Here is a 25,073-nt window from a genome sequence, read left to right on the forward strand (position 1 = left end):
ATGAAAACTCTAATGCACACGCCGGATATACACACACACACACACACACACGTGCAAGAAGGAACACACGCACACACAAACACACAAGTTATAAGTGCTTACTGAGCAAAACTAGGCTAAGGGCCTGGCAGACGTACCTTTAGTCCACATCAAATAAGACTGCCTCTCTTCTTAACCTCCTCCCATCTTTCCTTCTTGATCTGTCTATCAGCCTCAGGGGAACTCTACAATTAATGACCAAGTGTGTGTGTGTGTGTGTGTGTGTGTGAATCGCTGAGGGAGGCAGCTTGGGGCTCAGGTGAGCGAGCACACTGTCTCGGTGGGCTCAGGGTAAAGACCCGACGCAGCTTTTTCAGCCCTGTGCTTCAGCACAAAGTGAACCATGCTGGCCTTTGCCATCAGCAGCTTTCAGCCCCGCTCCAGCCGAGAGCTTAACCTCAGCTCTCCAACAGAGCCATCATTCTCTTCTTCTCTTGCATTTTCATTATGATTTCATGGACAGGTAGCTGTATACACCACGCAGTGCTGTCACAGCTGTAGGCTCATTTATACCTGTGATAAAAGGATGTAAAGCTGCCAACACATACACACAGTTCAGACAAATGTCTGACACCTTGCAGACCTCCAGGCTCAGGCCTTCCTGTCTTTTTCACTCATTCCTGTTTCTAACAAAGAGATTACTGACTTCAGCACTTTGCATGCTTTCACTTTAAATGTGTGAGGTTTTTGTTTGCGCCGATGAGCAGGTGTGTGTTCAGCTAAGTAACCATCGCTGACACGGAGTACATGCAGGGAAAACCAGCAGCAGCTGTGTAGCAGGTGATGTTCGGCTTTACTGTATAGTCAGTTCACTTCTATGACAGAGAGAAGAACAGAAAAACAGATAGATCAAGTTTTTCCAAATGTATCAGGTCAAGTCAAGTTTGTTTCTATAGCACTTTTCACAACGGAAATTGTCTCTAAGCAGCTTTACAGAATTTTAAGAGTTAAGGTGAACGATGTGTATTTATCTCTGATGAGCAGCCATGGTAGTAGATTTTTTTTTTTATGAATGAAAAATTTCAGACTGTTCATTTTACATGTATATACCTCCAAGACATATGATTTATAAGATAACAAAAAATAATATAAAAATAAAATTGATACATAAAAATAACATTTCATTAGTCAAACTATATATTATATAAGTCAAACCAAAAGATAAATAAAAGATAAATGTACAGCATTTCATTTACATTGTTATTTAATTTTATTTTATTAATCATCAGAACGTTTAAATAAATGCATGGCATATTTTTTTATGTAATTACTTTAAACGTGCCTTTCATTTTTTTTTTTAGCTTCAAAAGATTACAATATTTCTCACTATTATATATTTAATTGTTTCTCCTTGGCCTGCGTGAAGCCTTTAACTCTTTAAAATAATGATAAGGAAATGAAAAGAAAGACGGATATACAGATTAAGAATGTAAATTGAGGTCATAAGTTTAAAACAATTGTCTGGTGTCTAGTATGCCGTTTGAATGTTGTTGTTTTTTGCCTTTCATCTATGAAGTCTATTTTCTGACAGCTTCACAATTACACTATGGTCATACGGTATATTTATTTCTTTACTGGCATGACTTATTGATGTACTGTATCATTGTTAACATGTCAAAGATAGTTCATCGTTCCATGACCACCGTGGCTAATGACTTTGTGATGTTATCGCAACCATTTAATATATATGGCTTGGATGGAAAGAATCACAAACACAAGATAGAGCAAGCACACAAAGCAAGAAAGAATATTGAGGTGAAGACAGGATAGGTACAAAATGTATGCTGGATCAGGTTAGGGATAAAGTTAGTATTTGTGCTCATTTATAATAAGCTGAATAAAATCCAACCTCTTCACACTTGTCTGCTTAAACTTGCCTCATTATATCAGGTTGCATGTAGCCTATTATCAATATTTTTAAATGACTTAATATACTTGTTATTCTAATTTACAAAGTCAGCTCATTTTTCTTTAAGAACGGAATGCATCAAAACAGAGGTAAATTTTTGCCAAACTCTTTATCTTAAATGCGTTTAGGACTTGGCTTAGGTGGATTATAACAGTAAGTAAAATGACACAGAATGTTAGAAAGTTGAGTACATGATTGATGACAGTCGTGTCAGATAAATACACTTAGTGAAATGACCCACTAGTTTTCACATACATTTCATGGGCTAAATAAATTAAGCTGACTTTACTGACACCTCTATAACACACCATCCATCAGCAGTGACTGAAAAGACTCAAATTAAGGTAAAAGATGTGTGTTAATAATGTGGGCATAATAGACATGAAAGAGGTGAATTACAAACAATCAATCATTTCTACTTCAAAACCAGATGTAATGAAAACATAGTTCAATTCCTGGGAAGAAGAAATGCTTAAATGTAAACGTATTCAACTTCGAAAAGCTTATCAACAAATCGTTGCTTAGGAATATTTGCAATTGTAAATATATTTGTATTAAACAAATAGAGAAATTGAATATTTTTCTTTCGATTTATGTAAATGTTTTAGTTTGCAGACAATTGTTGTTCCATACAATGTTCAAGGCTTCAAACATTTGGTGAGGAGTTTAAATATTAGGTTGAAAATTTGTGTTGAATTATACATCATAAAAATTTTTATCATTATCAAGTAAATTTCCTCCAATTTTTCTTTAAATAGTTCACTGTAGCAAAACAAAAATGAGCAAATAGAGAGCCTAAGAACTGCATTTGTTTATTTCAGGCCCATTTTCTGACAAATAGTTCGTTTCGACCATTACAAGCTTAATAATCGTCCATTTTGTGCCCAAGAGTGTATACAAAACATTGTCCTAAGTAGCAATTGCATGAAGGAAAAACTACAAATGACAAAGATAATTCCCATTACAATAGGAAAACTGCATTTTGCCTGTAAGGAAAGTGCTGGATAATAGCAAGTGTAGCGAGATAATGGAATGGAAACACAATAATGGAAATATCTTGTGGTTCTTTGTATTGTGTATTTGCAAGTGCCGATTTTTTTATATAGTTCAAACAAACCAAACAAAAAATAATACAAAACTGAGCATAAAAAAAGACAACAAGCAGGGACAACCAACATGTGATAAAGTGAAACGTGAGGCTATATGCAAGCATTAATTACTAGTAAATGTGGATCATATGTGCCAAACAATCATATGAAATGATGGGGTGCAGTGGCTGATAGAATACACAGTCCTGTAATCATAAGCACAATCTTGAAATGTCTATGCATAATGTGTGCACATTTTTCACACAGACTACACTATTAATACCCTGTACTGGCTGTAATTATTTCATATACACAGTGATTTAGCTGTAAAAGGAAACTGTAATAATCTTATTATCTAAGATGCACTACTACTACACATGAATGTAATGAGATATCTATATCAGAATATGCTTAATCAGATAATGGGTCATAAAAGCTGTCATGGTTATTTGATGGAGAATATTTGCTCTCTGTCATGTACGGTTAAGACACCATTGACCTTGGTGTCACACTTTATTAGGGCGTATGATAGCAAAACGAGCGTTTGTGGATTCCTTTAAGAGTCTGTAATTAATACTAATGACTGGTCAGATGTGCTGACAGGGATTTATGTGCATCATTTTACTTGCATGATGAGTTAAATATGTCCACATCTGTTCACCCCAGGGATTGGATTTGACTGAATAAAAAGGATTCTGCAGATAAAAGGGTCAACTATCGAGCTGCAGATCCCCCGATCGCTCCAGCAAAATGAATTTGCCTCCTGACATTTCTTTTAATTAATTGAGTTAAATGTCTTTGTGCATGAGAAAGCAGAATGTGGGGAGAAAAAAAATTATATTAATTCAATGTGTCATGACATAACATGTGGCAAAAATTAACCTATAAGGAATTACAGATGAATCTGGCTTAGTCAGTGTTTATTCAGTTAAGAGAGAAGAGTAAATTTGCAAATAACAGGAAGGATTTAAAAGAGGGGAAAAAGGCATTCTCGGAGTTAAGATTATATATTCAAAAACAGAGTGACTTCAATTTTTTCTTATTTATACAACTGAACATCTATAAGGTTAAGGGCCTTGCACAGGGGCCCAGGAGTGGCAGCTTGATTTGGTTGAGATTTAAACTCATGATATATTCAAGTCCAAAGCCTTAAGCACTATGCTATCACTTGCCCATATAAGACTTAAGATTTAAGATTTTTTATTTGTCACAAACATAATTAGTGATGTAATGTAGTTAGTTAGCGATGTAATGTAAACCTGTTAATTTGCCTGGAAAATGCATTAAATAAAAGGCACTATAAATATAAAAAAAGAGAAAATATGAGAAAAGAAAAGAAAATATGAGAAAATATATAAAATAATAATAAAGTGATAGTTAAAATAGTCCAAATATATTTAGACGTGAAAAAGGAAAGTAAGAATTCTATGGAATGTAATGACGCATGGCAATGACAATGTAAATTGCTGCGTGCAAATGCAGAATGAACTCAAGTATGATTGTAAAAGAGAACTGAGCGTAACAGACTTATATAAGTTAGATGAACATGCGCGAATGTTCAATGTTTATTACAGGCACACATTACAAGTTCTATGTTGTTTAGAGTCTGTTATTATTTTCTATATGAGGAATAGTAATAGTGAGATGGTTGTGTCATTGTAGTGGAGACAAAGAGTCCTATTTGCATGTGTCAGGTTTGATTTGCAATAACATGAATGAGAGCAGACAGACAGGATGAACCAAATGGCATGAACAGAAAAGGAAGGCATGAAGAATTCATTAATAGACTCCTCTAATTCTGTCTTTTAGTCCCATATTTTTTACGTAGAGGATGAAAATGTGTACAAACTCTTAAAATAAATAAACAATGGCAAGTGATTGGCAGATTTTTTACATTTACCTCAGTATTTCTTTCTTTCTCTCAGTGTTTTTGTTTTTGCAACAGTTGAACATACACACATCTTCTCCTATATCCACACAGAAGGTTAGATATGCAATTACTAAAATATAAAATCTCATAAAAAATTTTCCCACCTAATTTTTTTCATTCCTTCCTCACTTTCTCTAATTTATTTTTTTCTAAATTAATTCATACACATTAATGTTCTCTCATATTTACACCCCATATTTGGTTGACACCGTGAGAAGGAATTCCAAATGTGTAGGTGTGTGTGCATGTGTGTGTGCATGTGTGTGTGTGTGTGTGTGTGTGTGTGTGTGTGTGTGTGTGTGTGTGTGTTATACCATGCCAGAAGGCTTTTGCTCAGGTCTGGTGGAGTGCTAAAGATAAACTACACATCATATTAGAATTTCATGCTTTAGACCCCTGACTGGGTGTTTTAACAGGGTGCCTCAGTACACTTACACCCATCTCTCGCTCACTTTCTTACCCCCTCTCACACACACACACACACACACACACACACACACACACACACACACACACACACACACACATACCTGAGCATATATAAGAAATAATTAATCATTTGCCTGACCTGTCTCATACCTACTTTAGAAAATTTCCATCACTGCACCATCTAAATAATCTACATCTTTATGGGTGTGCTTTCTCAGCTTTAGAGGAGGGTAATATATGTATATATTTCCCATCCAATTTACTAGGAACACCTGTACAATACTGCAAAATATATCGTATATTTTGTAGGTTAAGTTTAATGATAAATCAAACCACACAACATTTGGGGCTTGATATTCCACCAATTGTTCCCCTAAAATAGTATCCAAAAAGGTCAACCTCCACAAATCCACATCTGCACCATTTACCTCACCTAATACGCCCACACATACACAAACTAACAGCAAGTGCTTTATCCCATGGGTGAAAGTATGTTTGGAGCACCATCACCTCTGCGGCCTTGCTTTAGCAGCCCATCCATTGTCCAGAACAGGTGTCAGAGGACAACGGACCAAGACCTGATGTTCTATTTGTAACACATCACCTCTCCCTACAGTCATCCGTCATATATTTATCCATTTATTATTTCTTAGTCACCAACCATAAATCATTACCAAAATTACAAAACATGTATTACTCTGCTTTATTTTTATAATGTTTATTTGTGGCTTCCTTGTCAGTAAAACTTCTATGATGTCCAAACAGAGCTACTCAAAATCCCATCATGAATGTCTGCGCTTTGATTAAGAATAGATAATGGTAAAAAATTGTATTTACTCTTCTTTTAAACTTCTGACATATTAATAATAACGCCTGACAAAAGAAGACAAAATTCACCACCCTTACTTCTCTACACAGAACTTCCACTGGGACAGTGGAGATTTATTTGGCTCATCAAGACCTTAAGGCAACCTGTCCCCGGGCCAAAATCCGAGGGTTCCTGGGGAATTCCCTATGACAGGCCTGATAAATTCCTGCTTTTCCTATTTTTCTTAGCATTCTCTGCTAGCTCTTCCCACATCGTGTCTCACATTCCCACATTGTGTCCTTTTAGGGCTGAAATGTTGTGAGAGCAATGGGTGTTGACTTTTGGTCTGCCCACTGCACCATCCAAATCTCAGTCATTTACCATTGCTATGTAAACTCCACCACAACTGCTCCTTAGAACTTCTCTTAAAACTAAAGTCAAGATGTTGACAATGATGGTTTATGAATAGGGCTGGATGAATGAGAAACTTGTTCATTTTGTATTGAGTGGACAGTCACTAAATAAATTTACTTTTTCAACTATTGGTACTTTATCAAAATTCTGATATTTTGATTTTGGAAGATTTTCTTTTTTTTTTTTTTTTTACATGACTACATTTTAAAGTGTAATATCCTTGCTTCATTACATTTCAGAAAATCATGTTGTTCCTTCTTACTTACTGAAGTGAATACATAAATATGTTATCCTTGAAATCACATGTGTATCCCCACAGTTTTATTAAGGACTTTCTCAGTGTTTGTGTGTATATAACAGTAGAAAATATTCTCCTTACAAAGGTATGATATGCAGGAAAAAGCATTAAATGGCATAAAAAATGTTTTAAATAGTTCTCATAAACATTTCTTTTTTTTATACCTTTGATATTTGGGTCCATTCAAAAGTGAGCATTTTTTCCTGGAGTAATATTTAAGCAGGGGGGTTGTACTATTACAAATATTTTGTCCACTATTGGGCACCTGTTTTTTTGAGTCTTCATTAAGAAGGTATAGTGGTGGGATTACTGTTTGGCAACATGTTTCGGTTTTCTCCAAAACACAGCTAATCGCATTCTTTCCAAGCTGCTGATCATGCTACTTTACAATGTAGTGTAATGCCCTTTGAGAAAAGTGCTATCCACCCTCTTCTACTTACAGATTGCCTCGATACAAAGGAAGTGATTACCAGCAAAGAGAGAGAGTATCTTCTCTGCTGTGATGATGACATGTGGGAACAGGAGGGTTGCTGACATCTAAACAACTAAGGGCTGATTACAAACACAATTGATTATGCTTATGTATAATTTGCTATGACACATAACTAGAGACATGGACAAATTTGTTGGTACCCCTTATAAAAATGATAAATAATTGGAATATAGTTATGCGTTTTGATTTAAATTTGTTTAAATAAACATTGAATATTCACAATAGATCTGGGAAAATGTCTTTTGGACATATGAGACAAAACTGGAGCTTTTTGGTGAGGTACATCAGCTGTGCATTTATGGACGCAAAGTGTTCAGTGTGATTATAGCTCCCGTTTTGCCACTAAATGACTAAAAACATGTACATGTAAGGTTTTTTTTGGAGTGTCATATTCATAACTCTTAGCCAACTGACATTTAGTATGTGTGGATTGATGTGTAAATAGATTTTACAAAGATTTAATGATTGTGAGGAATTGGCAAAGGTTTACCGGTTTAATTATATTCACAAAGATACATTTGTAAATGATATATTGTGTCTTTCTTTTCCTTGGATTCTTAATTTATGTCATAAGCTGCTTGGAGGATTCATAGAGTAAGAATTTAATTTTATGGTGTAACAGGCTGTTACCTGTATATATGATTAGAAATGCTTGAATCTTGAATCAATCTGTATGAAATGCATGGAAACTCTTAATACACTTTAATATATTGTTTCCAAGAATATGGATTAAATTGTAAACTGTTTTCAATAGTGTATGTTTATGTTAGAGTTTCTATGCAATCAAATTTTAGCCATCATGTGTTGCCACGGTCTAAGAAATCTGACTTGAGACCTTTAGAATAAACATTGGGGGGGTTAAAATATATTGCAATGAAGCTGTTGTTTTAACCAGTCAGAGTTCAAGTTGACAACATCTGGGCCATCCAGCAGGCATACAATAATGTCAGCATTTCTATATCCTTTGATAGAATAGTCAGAGAGGGCACTATTCCAAACAATCCAAAAACATCTGTAACAAACTGCACAAGCTTAAATATATCTGTGTGGATGTATTAGCTGATTTTTATTCCACAATGGCTGATAAAGGAGAAGAAAATAATTTGGTTGCAGATACACTTACAAATACAGTTTCAAGACAGATTTTAAAAAAAAAGCTAGATATCATGGAAAAGGTCCATCAAAACAGTAGTGTTTTTAATGAACAATTTATTTTTTTGCGTTTTCTTTCCCATACAATTTGCACTAAAATAAAAAAAATTGGCTTCATTTCAAATCAACAGGAGAACCATAATCCACTGGGTTTCCATCCCCAAAGAACTCAAAAAGTACTTAAAAATACATGGAGCATGCACTGTATTTTTGTCATTTTATGAGGTTAATATTGATACTTCTGCTAGAGATGATACTAATACAAGCAGTGCAGCTGTGGCGGCAGTGAAAGGAAACTTGTTGTACTGTGTTTATTGTGTTTCTTGCTTTACTAATGCCATTGATTCTCACTGCATGAGATTCCTGTCTGTGATGCAGCACTCTGTTATCGTGCATTTATGTAAACTATTGATGGTTTTTATATATGTGGTGTCATAATGATGGTATTAAGAGGTGGATTGATTCAGGTCGGACACTGCTGAAGCCTAGGTGTGAAATGCACAGCCTGATACTGTTCATTAGTTTTAGGGGTGCTGCCATTGTTAAAAAATTACACCTTCGACAGTCTAAACAATATTTCAACCTAAGCATAGGAATCATACAGCAAGATTGGGAGAAAAGTAACTTTTCGTAAAGTCCATAACAAACTTGACTTGAGTAAGAATGAGCTAAGGGATTGGGAGGAGGAAAGCCAGAAAACAGAGGGTAAGAATTTAAGGAAAAATAAGCAATGGGTTTAAATAAACCAAGGGCATGTACGGGTGGTTGCTCCAAAAATGTTTATGGCTTAAATCGGGGTCACCACAACAGGAAATCGCAAGACAGCTAGGGTGTCATAATTTATCACAACACCACTCAGTGATGCAGTATGGGAATAAGAGATGCAGGAAAATGCAGCGATCTCCAATATGCATGACCTCATACTGCCAATGCCTCTCACCACAAGACATACCAACCACAATGTGAGACGAGACAGATGATTTGTCAGCCTCTCCCTTTCTCCAGCTCATGCCTTTGTGCTAACCAGCTGCCAGCGCTAACACGCCTCTTCCAGTCCCCACAACCAGTCTTCTGTCTTTTTCAGTAACTCTACATACCACATTTTGGGACTCTTCTCTCCACCCTTTTCCCAGGCACTAAGCTGAGTGTGCACTCTTAACACAAAACTTTTATTCTGTGTTTTCCTTCACCTCAACGTTCATTAGGCTGTCAAGTGTAACATGAGTGAAGAAAACTAGGACATATAAAAAAAACTGGGAGACCTGTCTTTCAACAAAAAGTGTGGGAAAAGTTTTGTTTAATAATAACAACACTATGTGTAATGGAAAGGAACAACAAACACAAAACAGGATGGAATGCATAATTTTTCAATAACAGTATGTTCTTAATTAGTTTGATTACTTTTATTCTTTAGCAGCTTTCCAACTTAAACATTCTTTTTTACATATGACAGAAAAACATGACATCTTCATTCTTAATCCTGGTAATTACACATAGTTAGTCCACCTTCAACATTTTTTAAAGTGATTGGAGGAAACTTTGAGAACACAGAAGAACCCCAATTTGTATCAATTTATTTAAAACGTAAACAAATGGCAAAACATAGAAACTTAATCCAAACCTCTTGGCCAAACACAATCTAGAATCCACAGCAATTACGGAAATTTCACAGGAAAAAAGTTAAATAAAACCTTCCAAAGAACCAGATCTAATTCGACAGAAATGTTGTAACAGCTGTCATCTAAATGCAATTTTTTTTTTTTAAGAATCAAATGTTTTATTCTTCTGCCAAGTCTGAAGTGTTCCAGATGTGCCAAAAAAGTAGTGCGGAGAAATAAGAGTGTGCGAGAAACAGGCAGGGTAAGTGAGAGCAGATTGCGAGAAAAATATGTGTTGACAGAAAGAGTGAGCGAGAGATGAGTGAGCGAAGGGAATAAGAGAGAGATGAGAAAGGTCCGGTCTAGATACTGACTTTAGTAAATCACACTGAATGGTGTGTAAGTCTGCATTTTCCCTGAAGCACCATGAATCTGTCATAGGCGATAAAAAGCAGTTAAGAGCCATGGTCTCTTTCATCTTGTTGGCTGAAGGGGGGGTTGTGCTGCCTTAATCCTCAGACCAACACTGTGACCAAGTTCTGTCTGAGATTCAAAATGTCGCCTTACTTTTTACTAAAAATATATATCTGTATTATTTAGCTTGAACGAGTCAGTTCAGTCACCTAGAGACTGTAATTCTATTAGAAAAAATTATTTACAAAAAAGAGAATTAAAAATAATGAGGTAAAGAAAAAAACGCAGTTAAAAACCCCACAATATTAGTGCTTGCCAGACCACAGTCCATTTACTGGATAATAGGAAGCAACTGTTTAAAGATAGCAGTAGATGCTCTTTCTTAGATAGCCTAAAAACCTCAATTTCCGAGAAGTTTACTGAACAATCACTGCACATTTGATTACTTCAGTTTAATTACTTAAAATTTCAACTCGAACAAACCCTAACTTCATTGTGAAGTTCATTTTAACACAGTTAGCACTGCCTGACTCAATAGTATATGATTAGAGACAAGAAATGATGCTTCAGCACTATCCAGTGTCACCCAGAAGAGGATGGGTTCCCATTCGAGCCTGGATCTTCTCATGTTTTTTCCTCTCTTCACTTCCAGTTTGCTCATTGGAGATAAATTGAAACTTTAATATCTGGGTTTCAGTAAAGCTAATTTGTGACAGTGCTGAAAGAAACTGAATTCATTTGACAAACTGAACAAACAAAATAAATAAAATTTAATTTTTTTGTAAAAACAAAAAATAGATTTTGATCAGTAGATTGTTCAGGGGGAAAAAACACTAATATCTTTCTAATAAAACAATGATTGGGAAAATTATGTCAGAACATAAATAAATTATAAACTAAATTTCTGTTTACTATAAATACATGGTAAACAGAAGATCTTTGTATTTATCACTTATATAATAATAATAGATATGATTGACAGATTTCCTCAAAGTATGACTGATTTCCTCCTTTCTCCATACAAGCCAGTAGATTTAATGTTCTACATAGTTTGCCCTAAGAATAAGTGCGTGAATGGACACTATATGGACCAAAGTTTGTGGACACCTCACCATACTTTGTGTATAAATGTATATTGACACCAACAATTCTGATGCACAAGTTGCTGAATGGTTTTGAACATTTTCATGGTTCAGCTCATTGAAGGTCTTCCTGATCTCCCATCGTCTTCCAGCACGCGTGCCACTCAAAACAAAACAAACGATTGATTGCAGCATCGCCGTATGTCAAATGTCTCTGTGTCAGCTTTGCTCAGTTTTTACAATTGCTCTGTGTTCTAACTTGCAGAACATAATGAAATGACAGACATGGTAAAGTGTTCACATTAGCACCAGTTAGCACCATTAGTTTAGAAACTTTTTGATACCACCGTATTTTAAGGATTTCATCAGTCAGTCAATGTTAACATTTATAATAAATATACACAAAAGTAACTTTTAAGGTGAGTATATCATACAGTTTTGGAGAAAAATGACATTAACTCAGAGGACTTGTTTTTAACTCAAAATAGTGGATGAGATTTAGCTGTTGAACATCATATTGACTCTTTGTATTTAACACAAAGATAAAAAGACTTCACTAAAGACTTTTTCTGTCTTTAAATCTGCTCTAACAAAGTTGGCTTATTCATATGACAAATGTTAAAGAGAGAAAAAAAATGAAATGTCTTTTATTTCAGGTTTTTGAAGCAAACACATGATGGTGTTAATACAGTAAAAAATAAATAGCAAAAATATGCCAAAGCATTTAGTTTCCAATGATCAGGACTTCAAATGGGTTAAAGGTTTTCTTTATTCTTGTCAAAAAGAATTGAGTTTAAATCCCAAAAGACTCAGAGAGCCAAGTTCAACTCTTTGCCAATATCTCTACTAAATGTCTGTAATTGTAATCTATTCTGTTCTCCGGCCCACCGGCTGTTTCCGAGTGTGAACGCTGCTGTAGCTTTATTCTTCTGCCAAGTCTGGAGAAAAATGGCACTGGAAAAAAGGAGTAGAGCGGGAGAGAAGTGAGCGGTTTGTGTATGAATCTGTGTTATTTGTTAGTCTATTGACTTGCTCCCTCACTCACTTTCAGTCACTGTGTTAGTTTTTTCAATGAATCCAGAGCCTATCCTGGGAACACTGGATGGGAGGCATGAAGACATCCAGCCTGGAACATAAATGCATACATGCACTCATTTACAACTACTGTCAATATATCTTAGCCTAATCACCTACTAGCGTGGTTTCAGAGGTGGTAACAATCCTGAAAAAACAGACGAAACTGTCTGGAACAGAGAAAACATGTTAAACTCGACAAAGGCAGTAGCCCAAGCTCAAGATTAAACTAAGCATTCTGTAAATGTGAACCATCATACTATTAACTGTGCTGCCTCAAGACTAGAGATCCACTTAGTATTTACACCCTGATCACAGTGTATACTGTCCTAAACATTTACAAAACAATGAGAATTTCTCTCTTTTGGTCATTCCTTAGCTTTCCTTCTCTCTCTCTCTCTCTCTCTCTCTCTCTCTCTCTCTCTCTCTCTCTCTCTCTCTCTCTCTCTCTCTCTCTCTCTCTCTCTCTCTCTCTCTCTCTCTCTCTCTCTCGTTAAAAATGCTTCTGAGGTACCAATGACCAGTGTTCCTGTCCTTTTCTTCTCTTCAAATCTCCCAACTCATCCTACCTCTGGATGGAGTTCTCTCTCACTCTGTGCAGCTGGGGATGGTTCCACATCTACGGCCTAAAGATCCATGAAGATACTCAGCAATGTAAGAACTTTGAGGATGGATTTAAATTGTAATTAATATCAACAGTCTACTACAATGGCTCAGGACCACAAGTTGCATAATAGGTTTTGCATTTATGCACCGATCACTGCACACTTGAACAATGATGGACCTGTAATCTATGGACATTTGGTGGACACCCCCAGATGAGGGTGGGTTTTTGTTTGAGTCTGGTTCCTCTCAAGGTTTCTTTCTCATGTTATCTCAGGGAGATATTCCACAACACAGTCCCCACTGGCTTACTGATTAGGGATAAACTTATAAACTTATGCACTCTTTTATACAGGTTTAAAACAGAGACAAAAGTGCTATACAAATAAAAATAAATAGAATTGAACTGAAGTGAACAAGCTGAAGAATGTAAACTTGAATATATACCATTTTGCAGGTGGTATGGTTTATATGCAAATACAGGGATGCTGCCCAGGTCTAGTGAAGTACAAGAGTTAAAAACAATTTCCATGTGAACAATTGCATTACTTTTATTTCACAATAGATTTCACAAATATGTAAATACACAAACACATAACACAAGTCCAAAGACCTTAGACATTAGACACGGCTAAGCCCAGTGTCCTGTAACATTCTTTTTTTTTTTTTCTCAGAGATCTGCAGACGAGGGAAGTGAAAGCTAGAAGAACACACTGATTTCAATAGGTCAGCAAAAACATGACATTAGTCGAGGTTATAGGAGGTCAAAATGTCTGAAAAACCAAGAAGTACTACAGAACTGTCACGTGCAGGTCGGCTGCTTAAACACTCCAGTAAATCCCACTTGAGTCATCAAAAAATCACCTGCTCGGTTTTTCAGTCTAAAACAGAAAGGTGACCTGGTGACAGAGAACAAACCTTCGCATATTTCTGAATTTTTTTACAATTCACACAACATTTGTGCAGCTTTGTTATGCTGTGCAGGCACTTGTCTTTGGTGCTTTCATTTGGGTATTCATGTCTCCTTAAACGAAGGCATCACTGTAAAGCAATACAATTCAGTAAGGTCCTTCTAACTGATCACCTAAATCCTGTGAGGAAACATTTCTACATTTTCTGATAGGAGTGGTTTTTTTTTCCAGGATTATTTTGCCAAGGGTTCACTAAATAGACTGACAGGGATGAAGATAATGGAAAGTATACAGTGTGCGCTGGCATTCACTGTAACCAGATCTCAACCCAGCTGAACACATATTCTGGATCGACGCTCTCAGTTTTTCACTAACTGAGCAAAAATCATTTTGGGGGGAAAAGGTGTTCATCACTCCAGGACAGTTCCAGAGACAGTCTGCCTATGCAAACTGAAGCTGTTTAATTGGCTTGGGTTGACTCATGACCATAATAATACACTTTTCTAAAATGTATAGGACAAAGCCACTAAGTCATAATTCGAGAACTGACAGCTGATAGAGAGATTTTGAACAACACATATACTACACTACTCCTGAATTCTGAATTCTTGATTCTGATTGGCCAAAAGGTGTAGAGTAATTAGAGTCAATACATCACAGATATATATTATTCACATATAATTATAATAACATAGAGCTGCTGTTACCTCAGTGACCACAGGAACTAATTTTCTTTGTTTAAACATATTCTAAGTATAAATGTATTTTTAAATAAATAGAACGGTTAGTGCTGGAAAATTGGTAAAAAAAAAAAAAATTTTAAAAGGTGTATGAGGAATAAAACAATTTAGATTTGTAATTTCATACTTCCCTGGTATTGATCATTTTCCTATAAGTGCATCGTATTTGTCTTTACTACTATACTGTACAGACGTTACATGGCTGATTGTTTATGCCTTAAGATCCATTGCTGGCATGTGTGTATGTGTAGGTGTGTGTTATGAAAATGTCTCTGAAATCAGCCGAGCTTGTTTTACTGCTTTAGCAAAAAATAATTGTGGCATTTTTTTTTTTTTTATGCAGCTGTTTACAAACAAAGCAACGGGGGAAGTTCTGCTGTTGACGAGGCAGATGACTGACAGAAGGCCTTTTCACACACTAATTGGTGCCCCGTGTGAGGATTCGGGTCTCTTTAGCGCTCTGCCTCTCGCTACTCATATAATCAGCTCAAATTCCACATTTAGGCCGCTGTTTGTTCGACTGCTTGTTTATTTATTTGTTGATTTTAGGCTGCGCGCAAACAATAAACTAAAACGGCCCCCCACCTCCCCCCGAAAAATCGCTGGGGTTGCACATTTTTCCCCTGTGATAGCATGTTTTCGCTTTGTCTATTCAGCATGGAGCATGTCAGCGCGCGGGTGTGTTTGTGACAGCCGGCTGCGCAGTGCGAGAGCTCGGGCTCCGCCGCTCAACACCGGGAAATTGCTTTTTCCCTTCTTCCCTTCAGCGCATCGGGGCTGTGCCGAGTCTCCTCTGGTTGAGCACAAGTGTGTGTGTGTGTGTGTGTGTGTGTGTGTGTTTGTGTGTTGAGGGGGGAGGAGACGTTCCACGGTAATGACTTCGCCGCTGTTCGGAGAGTGCACGTTGTGTGTGCCCTGTAGGTCACTCACTCAATCCTGAAAGCGGACTAAATAATTATTAATACCTCTTGAGCGTTAATAGAGCTTCATAGGCGATTTATCAAGCTGTCGATTTGTTTAGGGGGTTCAGCTGCTACAGCACTCTGTTATTTCCCAACATGGGACAGCAAAGGGGCTATGTGAGTGCAAAAGCACACAGCTCACCCTGACCACTAATAACAGTCCACTCACTAATTAATCCTGGATTAGGGGAATAATAATTGTACTCAATATCATGTCTGTAATGTTCTTAGTGGTCAATTCAGTTCAGTTTTGATTTTAACAGCACATTTAGCAATTGTTCCAAAGCAGCTTTGTAAAAAGAAATAGATTGCAACTATACATTTTAGTGCTTTAAAGTAATCCCTGTGCATTTACCCATAATGACCGAGCCAAAAGGTTAGAAAAAACTCCCTGAGATGAGGTTGGAAAGAAACCGTGAGAGGAAACAGACTCAAAAGGGAACTTATCCTCATCTAAGTGACACTGAATGTCCGTTTATTATAGTTCCATCATTGTTGAGGTTATCAACTGTTCACTGATGGACACTTGAATGTAAAGCTGTTTAATCAGCTGTAGTCTTAAGCCACTGGTCAGTGCTGATAAAAATGAGACTCGAATGACCCTGGCCTTACACTTGCACATTCATAATACTTCATACAACACCAAGGGTAATGTTAGGGTTAGGTGTTTCTTATAACTTCCGAACACATCGTCCTAGTGTAGCTGTATGATTCGGGTGTCATGTAGCGTTTTATCTTATTATTTTAAATTAAACATCTTAAGTATTTTTATCATCATTTCAGCATTACATTAAAAAAATAGGTATTTCTTTGAATTAGGCATTTGCATTCAATCAAAAGTTTGAGTAATAAAATTATACTTTGTGGCTTTTTTCTTTCTGTGCACTTCAGGAAATGCAACTTCCTGTTAAACATATGAATGTTTTAGGATGAAAAAAGGGAACTGTGCATTTTTTATAACCTATAGTGAATGACTTTTGGGAAAAGGGTGTTTCATGCATGAAGTGTGTAATGCATTTTCACACATTAATACCAAAGAATAATAATTCAAAACAATTTAATATCAAGCATTTAAATGACTATAGTGTTTTAGGTTGGTTAATATGCTTGAGATTATTTCTCGAACACATGCTCATAGGTATCTGTGGATTGTATCATAGATATCATAGGACTGTCTTTTACCTTTACTTAACAAACATATTTACTTTTAGTTGTAAAGTCAAACACAATGAGAATTCTATCACATACAAATTTCTTATTTCTTAAATAAATGCAAACACATTTTTTTTCTAATCAAGGATCAGTATTTAAACTAATTTTGTGCCTGTCATGATTTTTACAAAAAGTTAGTAAACAAATGTTTTTTATGCATTCATTTAAGGTCTGCTCTCGTCCATTTTTTTAAATCACTATCATAAAATCTACTGTGTTTAAGTTGCGCATTGCACGAGTAATGCATAAACCATACACACTCTCTGTGTAACCTGCAAGTGTGTGAAAGGCTTGTCAATCCTTTGTGGTTGTGTGGGTGTGTTGTCTGCCTCCTACCGTAAACCGAGCCCGTAGAGACGCTGACTACAGGGGAATCTCATCGGCAGTGCAGCCGAGACGCCAGAGAACACAGAAGCTCTTCCTCTGCCTCTCTCGATTTCCACTCTTCTGTCTTCCTTTACTCTTGTTCTTCTTTCCAAGTGCACACTACAGCTGAAGATCACGTTGCGTACACATTGGTAAAATGTCACCTATTAATAAGCATATTCAATTACTAATGTACATCATGGCCTATGGACAAGTGAACTTTGCAGCACTGATGCATAGTGATATATAATAAAATTTTAATACAAATAAAAAAATATATATACATATGCACAACATAATATAGAGACTGAATATGGGAATGTATATATGTAAATACATGCACTTGTACCAAATTGTGTATGTGCTCTTCAGTCGGATTCTTTTCGAGATCGAAGTGATCGTGTCGCACGCACCCTCTGACTCAGCACGAGCAGAAAGGAAGAGAGGAGGCGAGCTGTGTCACATCTGATTGAACGTTAAGATAGAAGGATCTACAGCAGGTCCAAAAAGTAGCAGCAAGTTCAACAATGACAAATGTCGCAGTTGTAACCTGAAGCAGGCTTTTATGAAGAGACTTGCTATTATTTCTAGTTAATACATATATAAAAGGGCATTTATTCTGAGAGGTTTTATTGAAATGTCAGTGTTAGTTCTCTTAATAAACCAGCAGCATCTGCTCCAAAAGAAATGACAATTCATTTTAAAATATGCATTTGCATTTCCACAATCATTTGTGGACACTTAACCATTTTACTCATGTGATACTTGTAAATTGTTCCTACGTTTTACAGAATGTCTTTGTATGCAGTATCATTACAATTTCCCAAGAACTAAAATGCATGTATCTGTTTAAGCATGACAATACCCCAGTGCACAGCTACATTGAGTTTATCAAGGCTAGTGTCCTGCTCAGAACCCTGACCCCATCACCACTATGCATTTTTTTAGGATGAACTGCAACACCGATTAAACCTGGACCTCCTCAGCCAACATCAGTACCTAACCTTACTTATGTTCTTGTGACTAAATGATCATGAATCTCTACAGCTACACTTTATCTATTGCTATGCCTTTTTAAAAGCATGAAGCTTTTTCTAATAGCAAATTGAGACTAAATCTAGTACAGGATGTTTAGATTGGGTGTCCACATACTTTTGGCCATGTGATGTACATATTGATCATAGTCATTAAATACTCATCACTGACAGCTTTGGTTCATACAGGGGTGGGTTAAAAAGCTGCAAAAGGGGTCAGTAGACACATTGTATGGACTCAAAGGCTATTGGAGGTCAGAGGAGGTCACGCAACCTCTTAAACCCTTTTCTCCAGGAGCTTACGCACATCCTTTTATCTTCTCTTTTACACAGCCTGTTTTCCAAAATTTCAATGTTGGAGATTCATTCATTCAAATAGATGCATGTAATGGATAGGATCAGAAATGTAACTGAGAGCATCAACTTGAACTTTTTTTTTTTTAATCTTTTGGCACAAGCATTGATGGACAAAAGTGTTATGAAGGATGTAGTTGATATGGAAGTAGATGGACGGATGTATTTGTTGCATTTAACTTTACAATATTTGCAAATCATGCAAATAGTTTTAATTCTCTAAAGAAAAAAGATTTGGTACACAAGAATGGCATAATTCCTTTTCACTATGAGCAATGTCGTTTCCTAAGTGTGCAGCCAATAGAATGGACTTTAGTGGGTTAATTAGATTGAATTTGGAAAGTGTTTAAATTGCTCATTAGCCACTTTTGTGCCAAATCCGGAGCCAAACCCGACTCTTAGTGTTGATGAAGTGTCAGAGGTTACTGCTAATGTGCATAGATTATCCTGGAAAGAATCTGATCTATAGTCACATTTCTTAGATTACAAAAAGCACTATTTATATACAATCTCTTTAATATGACTGGGTGTTTTTGTATTTATTTATTTTTTTCAACTGTATTAAATGCGTCAGGATTTTTATTTGGCTGTCTTACTTCGGGGTTTATTTCCAGTTCGGATCTTATGAACCTGCTTATTTTTACAGTCTTTCGGAAATGAGAGATGGCACAGATTAGCAGGTGAGGGAGGGGGGTGGTCGATCTCAGAGATAAATGAGGGTCTCGATACGATCAGATAGATCAATTTCCGAACAGAGCGATAAATCACAGCGTCTGTAGCCGAGCGCATGAAGCAGCGCTGTAGTTCTACCACCTGTAGGTGTCCTGGTGGTCTGACTCGGTCAATTAATCAGCTGAAGGGTTGAGATTTATTTTGTTCACAAAGATTTCTATTAAAATATAATCAGATATTTTTTTTATCTAATAATTTGTGTATATGTGCGATTTCTTTAATTTTGTGAGAGCCGCTTATTGTTGAAAAACGGAGGAGTGAATAGGGAGTGAGAGAAGGAGCCAGAAAGAGTGAGAGAGAGATGGAAAGAAAGAGATGGAAAAGCAGAAAAATCGAGTGAGATGGATAAAGAAAGCGTTTATGCTTTGATTTTGCGTATTCGTTAATTAAAGCAATAACAACGTCAATTATAATAATTAACACGCAATAATAATAATAATAATAATAATAATAATAATAATAATAATAATAATAATAATAATAATAGGGGCGCGTCATTTCTCCCGACATTTATTTAATTTAATTTAATTTATTTTATTTTGTTACAATTAATTTAATTATTTTATATACGCTTTTAAATTAACGGCTATTAATATATATTAATAAAACAAAACAAAAAAGCAGTAAATAAAAACATAAAAGACACCAATATTAAAATGCGTCTACTATATACAATGTGGGTTTTTTTTTTTTGGTACAGTTATCTTAGTGATAAAAAATATATTAAATTGAATAAATAAATGTTTATGTTTAATTTTTATCATTACAATTATTTATTATTAATAACTAGTATACTGAATTCCCATTCCAGCAGTAAATCCATTCATGTATATGTGTGTGCTCCAGAGGGATATTTAGTCCAATCGAAGAGCCAAAGAAACGCGTTTGACACAAGTTTTTATTAAACTTTTATGAAAACAAGATTCTGAACAACATTCCATTCAGAAACATTTCAGATTGGACGTATTGACACGTATAGGACATTAGATGTTTCTAGAATAAATATATAGAAATCATGTATATACAGGTTTTTTTTACACGTACAGCCCATGTCTGAGTCCAGATCATCTCAAGCCTCCATGTGCTCCATAGGAAAGTAATGTACAGAGAGAGACTGCGTTCACACTGTGTGGTGCCATTCCCCAAAAAACATCTCATATACAGGAGGAAGATCTGACTCCACTGGAACCACAACTACAGCAACAACAAAATCCTAAGGACTCTTTGTATTATAGTGATGATAGCATTGGATTTTGCAGATAAATTAGGCTACTGAGACAAGAAGGGTGATGTTTTAGAAATATGCTGAGGATCAACTATTGCACACTTCAGATATCCTCTGAAATAACCATCACGTCTTGGTTAGTCTGGTTTATGGATGTATCAATTCTGCTTATGAACAATGACCAGGAGTGTATTGTGTCTAACAAGAGCAACAACAACAACAAAAAAGAATGCAGCATATTTTAGAGCAGTCACATGGTAAAAATCTACCCAGAATCCATTCGGGGTGAATATAAAAATGGCATAATTTTGTGCAATATTTTGAAAACTTCAAATCAATCCACATCGAATCCGAATTATTTTCTATTCGATTACTATTCCCTTTTTAAGCACAGTGAAATGCACATTCAGATTCAGTCCTTTGATGAGTAAATGGAGAGAGAGAGAGAGAGAGAGAGAGAGAGAACAGAGAGAAACAGAGAGAGAGAGAGAGAGAGAGAGAGAAGATGTAGCAGCATGTTTTATGCAGTATTTGATGTCACCTTCGATGAACACAGAGAAATGAATCGCAGCATCATATTCCCCAATTCCTTCTGTTCCAGTGCAGTGCGCATTTCATCTCATCTCTTATATTATTGTACATTTGTTTTCCAATAGAAAGAATATTTGTTAATCTATTTGCATGCTTTTACATACAAACATTGCAGACGTTGCGTTTTCTTTCTTTTTTATATAAATAACAAGCAAAAAAAAATATTCGGGGGAATAAATTCAAAATAAACACACTGATTTCTACATATTTACAAGTTACAAGTGAGAATAAATAAGTCAATAAGTCTGGCTCAGTTCGTTAAGAGTATGTGGCACTGTTTTTTTGGTTACATTGAACATTAAAAAAAGGAAAAGAAAAGAAGAGAAAAAGAAAGAAAATGAGGGTCGGCGGTGTAAAAACCTTCCTGCATTTTTGTAGTTTTTGAGGGATGTGTTCCAATAAGTGCATCTTTACTAAAAGTCTAAAAGACACTGTTCAGGACAGATTTAGAAGATGGAGTAGGAGGAAGATTACAGGACTAATTAAGGGCCATGCTTGTTTTTTTTTTCTTTTTTCATCCAAGTGTATGAGAACGATAGAAAGGGTTTAGAGATTTAGTGACCATACATGTCCCGCATGCAGGGTTGGAGGGTGGATGCAGGCTGCAATTCTTCCTTCTCAGGTTCATGATTTATTTACTACAAACAGTACAAACATGTCGAATAGGTTCGACAATGTATTGCTTTTTTTCTTCCTCCTCCTTTTTTTCATTCATTCGTTGTGTTGCAAATTCCTCTTTAGTCCAGACAAAAAAAAAAAAACAATAAATAAATAACATTTCAGTTCCACACGTCTCCTGCTTGTCGGATCCTTTAAGACTGTTCAGAAGTCTGAGAACACCACAACACCAATACACCGCTGGTGTGACCATGTAAGACTTTTTTCTTTCTTTTTATTTTTTATTATATATGTTTCTATATTAAAAAATGGCATAGGATAAGGAGTCCAAAAGCACGCTGTTTTGTATCTGGAGGTGATGCATGGTGAGTCCACGTTTGATAGGTCAAGAGTTGAGGTCTTAGCTTTTTTTTTTATAAACACACTACCTTTAAGACTTATAGAGTTGAGAGTCTGTTGCGCGCGCGCACAGACAGCGGGTCAATGCGCACAGTCACGCGCACGGACTGTATGGAGTGTGCGTTTGCTGGAAAGATGTTTGCATATGTAGACTTATGTAATGATGCGAGTCCTTGGCTTATTTTTTTTTCCTGTAAAAAGCACACAGCAAAACCCTCAGTGAACAAATGCAGAGAACTAAAATGTACCTTTTTTTAGTTGATGAGGTGGGAAGTTTGTTTATTTATTGTGTGTATATTTAATATGCATATTTGCCCTAGAAAGTTTGACATGGTGGTGATTTAAGGGGGTTATTTTTTTATACAAAGGACACACACCAAAGTTGTGTCTGTGTGTGTGTGTGTGTGTGTGTGTGTGTGTGTGTGTGTGTGTGTGTGTGTATAAACACTGAAAGGTACATTTTAGTACCCTTTTTACGACAAATATTTTATAACACATGCAATATATATATATATATATATATATATATATATATATATATATATATATATATATATATTGCATGTGTTAATTCAGCATCTGGGATTTTGCTGTGCAGGAACTGTTACCTAAATAAAAATCAAATAAATTTCACACTCATAAAAACGAAAGTAAAAAAAAATGAAATTAAATTAAAAATTAAAAATTAATCAGTTTGTGCGGGATAAAACAAAACAAAAACAAAAACAAACAAAAAAAAGGAGCTGAAACAGTTCTCACATAAAGAAATCCGCTGTTGAGGTTTTCCCGTGACTGCCGTTCGACGGGTCCCGGTTGGAGTTGCTGCCGCCGCCGCCGCCGCTGTTGAAGGTCCGGCCTGCGAGCTTCTCGTACTTTTCTTTGTACATGTCCCTCTCCTTGGCCAGACGCGCCACGTCCTGCTTGAGCTGCTCCACCTGGTTCTGCAGCGTGCACTTTTCCGACTCGAGCATGTGCCGCTGCTGGACGCGCTTGTAGCGGCACGACTGCGCGTAGCCGCGGTTCTTCAGCGTGCGCCGCTTCTGCTTCAGGCGGATAACCTCCTCCTTGCTGAAGCCGCGCAGCTGCCGGTTCAGCTCGCGCACGGTCATGCTGACGAGCTGCTCGTCCGAGAAGCGGTCCTCGAGGCGCGCGTGCGCGTGGTGGCCGTGGTGGCCGTGGTGGTGGTGCGCGTGGTGCGCGTGCGCCGCGTGGTGGTAGCCGTTCGTGGAGGTCGTCAGGTCCTCGCCGACGTACTGCTGGCCCCGGAACGTGTCGTAGGGCTGGTGGTGGTGGTGATGGTGGTGATGGTGCGCGTTGCCAATCAGCGCCTCGACCGCGTCCTCGGGGGTCAAGTTCAACGCCTCCGGGCTGATGTGGTGCTGGTAGTTAGGGATCCAGTAGAAGTCCTCCAGCTGGGGTTTGCCCGAGGCGCCTTGAGTACTGTTACCGCTGTTGTTTCCACCGTTGCTGATGCTGCTGCTGCTGCTGTTGTTGTTGTTGTTGTTTACTCCGAGGTTCTGGACGGGCTGTGCGCCGGGACTCGGTGCGCAGAAGCTCGGCGAGGAAGGCACGGACGAGCACGGCGTGCTGATCGGCGTGGAGGACAAGGAACCTGGGGGTAAGCGGTGGCAGTAACGCTCGGCCTCGGGGGGCTCCTTTTTAACCTCAAACTTCATGAGGTCGAAATCATTCACGTACTCGATGGCCAGGGGGCTGTTGGGGAGGTCGGCGCTCATGGCGAGGTCCGTGGCCATGTCAGTCCATGCGAGGACACGTGCAGCCTCAGAGCCAAAGCGAGTGGGAGTGAGAGGCCCTGTCCTGCCCTGTCCTGTCCTGAGATGTTCTGCCCTGTCCCGTAAAGACGCTGCTGTTCTTCTGGTTTTAACGCGTAGATTTCTACCGTCTTCTATTTATAGCAGAAGGACTAGACAGGCACCACACGTGGAAACTCAGTTGTCCACCTGCCAGGTCGTCTCCTCGCTCCTCTTGTTGACAACTTCACTCGGGTCAAATGCACGAATAGGAACTCGACCCTTCAGAACTTCAGAGCTTGCTTGTCCTGAGTCTTGCTGTTCCAGTCCTTCAGGTGAAGCTCTTATTATTAATAATGCCAAAAAAAAACACAGGATAAAGTTTGAGTCTTTTTTTTTTTGCACGGTCGGTTATCCCTTTTCTCCAGCTGTGCCAAGTAGTCCTTCTCATACAGGGACAAGGAGCTGAAAGTTGTCCTCACTCGTGTGGAAGAGCCACCAACAGTACCGACAACTTGAGGGAACCATCAGCCACTTGATCAGTCCGGGTATGTGGAATGATGAGCTTTTGGGAAAAGTCAGTAAGAAACAGAGCAAGAAAACACTCACATGAAGGAAAAACTAATCACAGTAACATCCACCGATGGGACAGAACACAGAAAGTCTTTCAGCAGATATCCTGAGCTCATGGAGTAGCTTGTGCTCCGAGTAGGATGGCTCTGATATACTTCTTGTTGTTGTTGTTGTAGAGGTTAATAAATATATGATCCCTGTTAACAGCTTATTCTGTTTTCCCAGCGCTTTCTCTCTCTCTCTCTCTCTCTCTCCAACCGACTTCCCACTGTGC

At 37.3% G+C, this 25,073-nt stretch overlaps 1 protein-coding gene and 1 long non-coding RNA gene across 2 annotated transcripts; both read right to left on the reverse strand.

Moving 5' to 3' along the window:
- Window positions 1–12,299: 12,299 nt before the first annotated feature.
- Window positions 12,300–17,598, reverse strand: LOC124390598. Its single transcript, XR_006926777.1, has 3 exons — window positions 17,493–17,598; window positions 12,700–12,780; window positions 12,300–12,608 (listed from the first exon to the last, which is right to left on the reverse strand). It is a non-coding gene; the product is annotated as an uncharacterized LOC124390598 (long non-coding RNA).
- Window positions 17,599–23,045: 5,447 nt separating this feature from the next.
- Window positions 23,046–25,047, reverse strand: mafaa (v-maf avian musculoaponeurotic fibrosarcoma oncogene homolog Aa). The gene has a single exon (XM_046853844.1). It carries the CDS (start codon window positions 24,227–24,229, stop codon window positions 23,231–23,233), a length of 999 nt encoding a protein of 332 aa, XP_046709800.1. The 5' UTR covers window positions 24,230–25,047; the 3' UTR covers window positions 23,046–23,230.
- Window positions 25,048–25,073: the final 26 nt, after the last annotated feature.

This window comes from Silurus meridionalis, chromosome 1 (assembly GCF_014805685.1).
Source record: "Silurus meridionalis isolate SWU-2019-XX chromosome 1, ASM1480568v1, whole genome shotgun sequence".
NCBI classification, from domain to species: domain Eukaryota; kingdom Metazoa; phylum Chordata; class Actinopteri; order Siluriformes; family Siluridae; genus Silurus; species Silurus meridionalis.

What these genes read in the sequence shown, in the direction of transcription:
- mafaa (XM_046853844.1), bottom strand. Translation starts at nt 24,229, where the DNA reads ATGGCCACGGACCTCGCCATGAGCGCCGACCTCCCCAACAGCCCCCTG.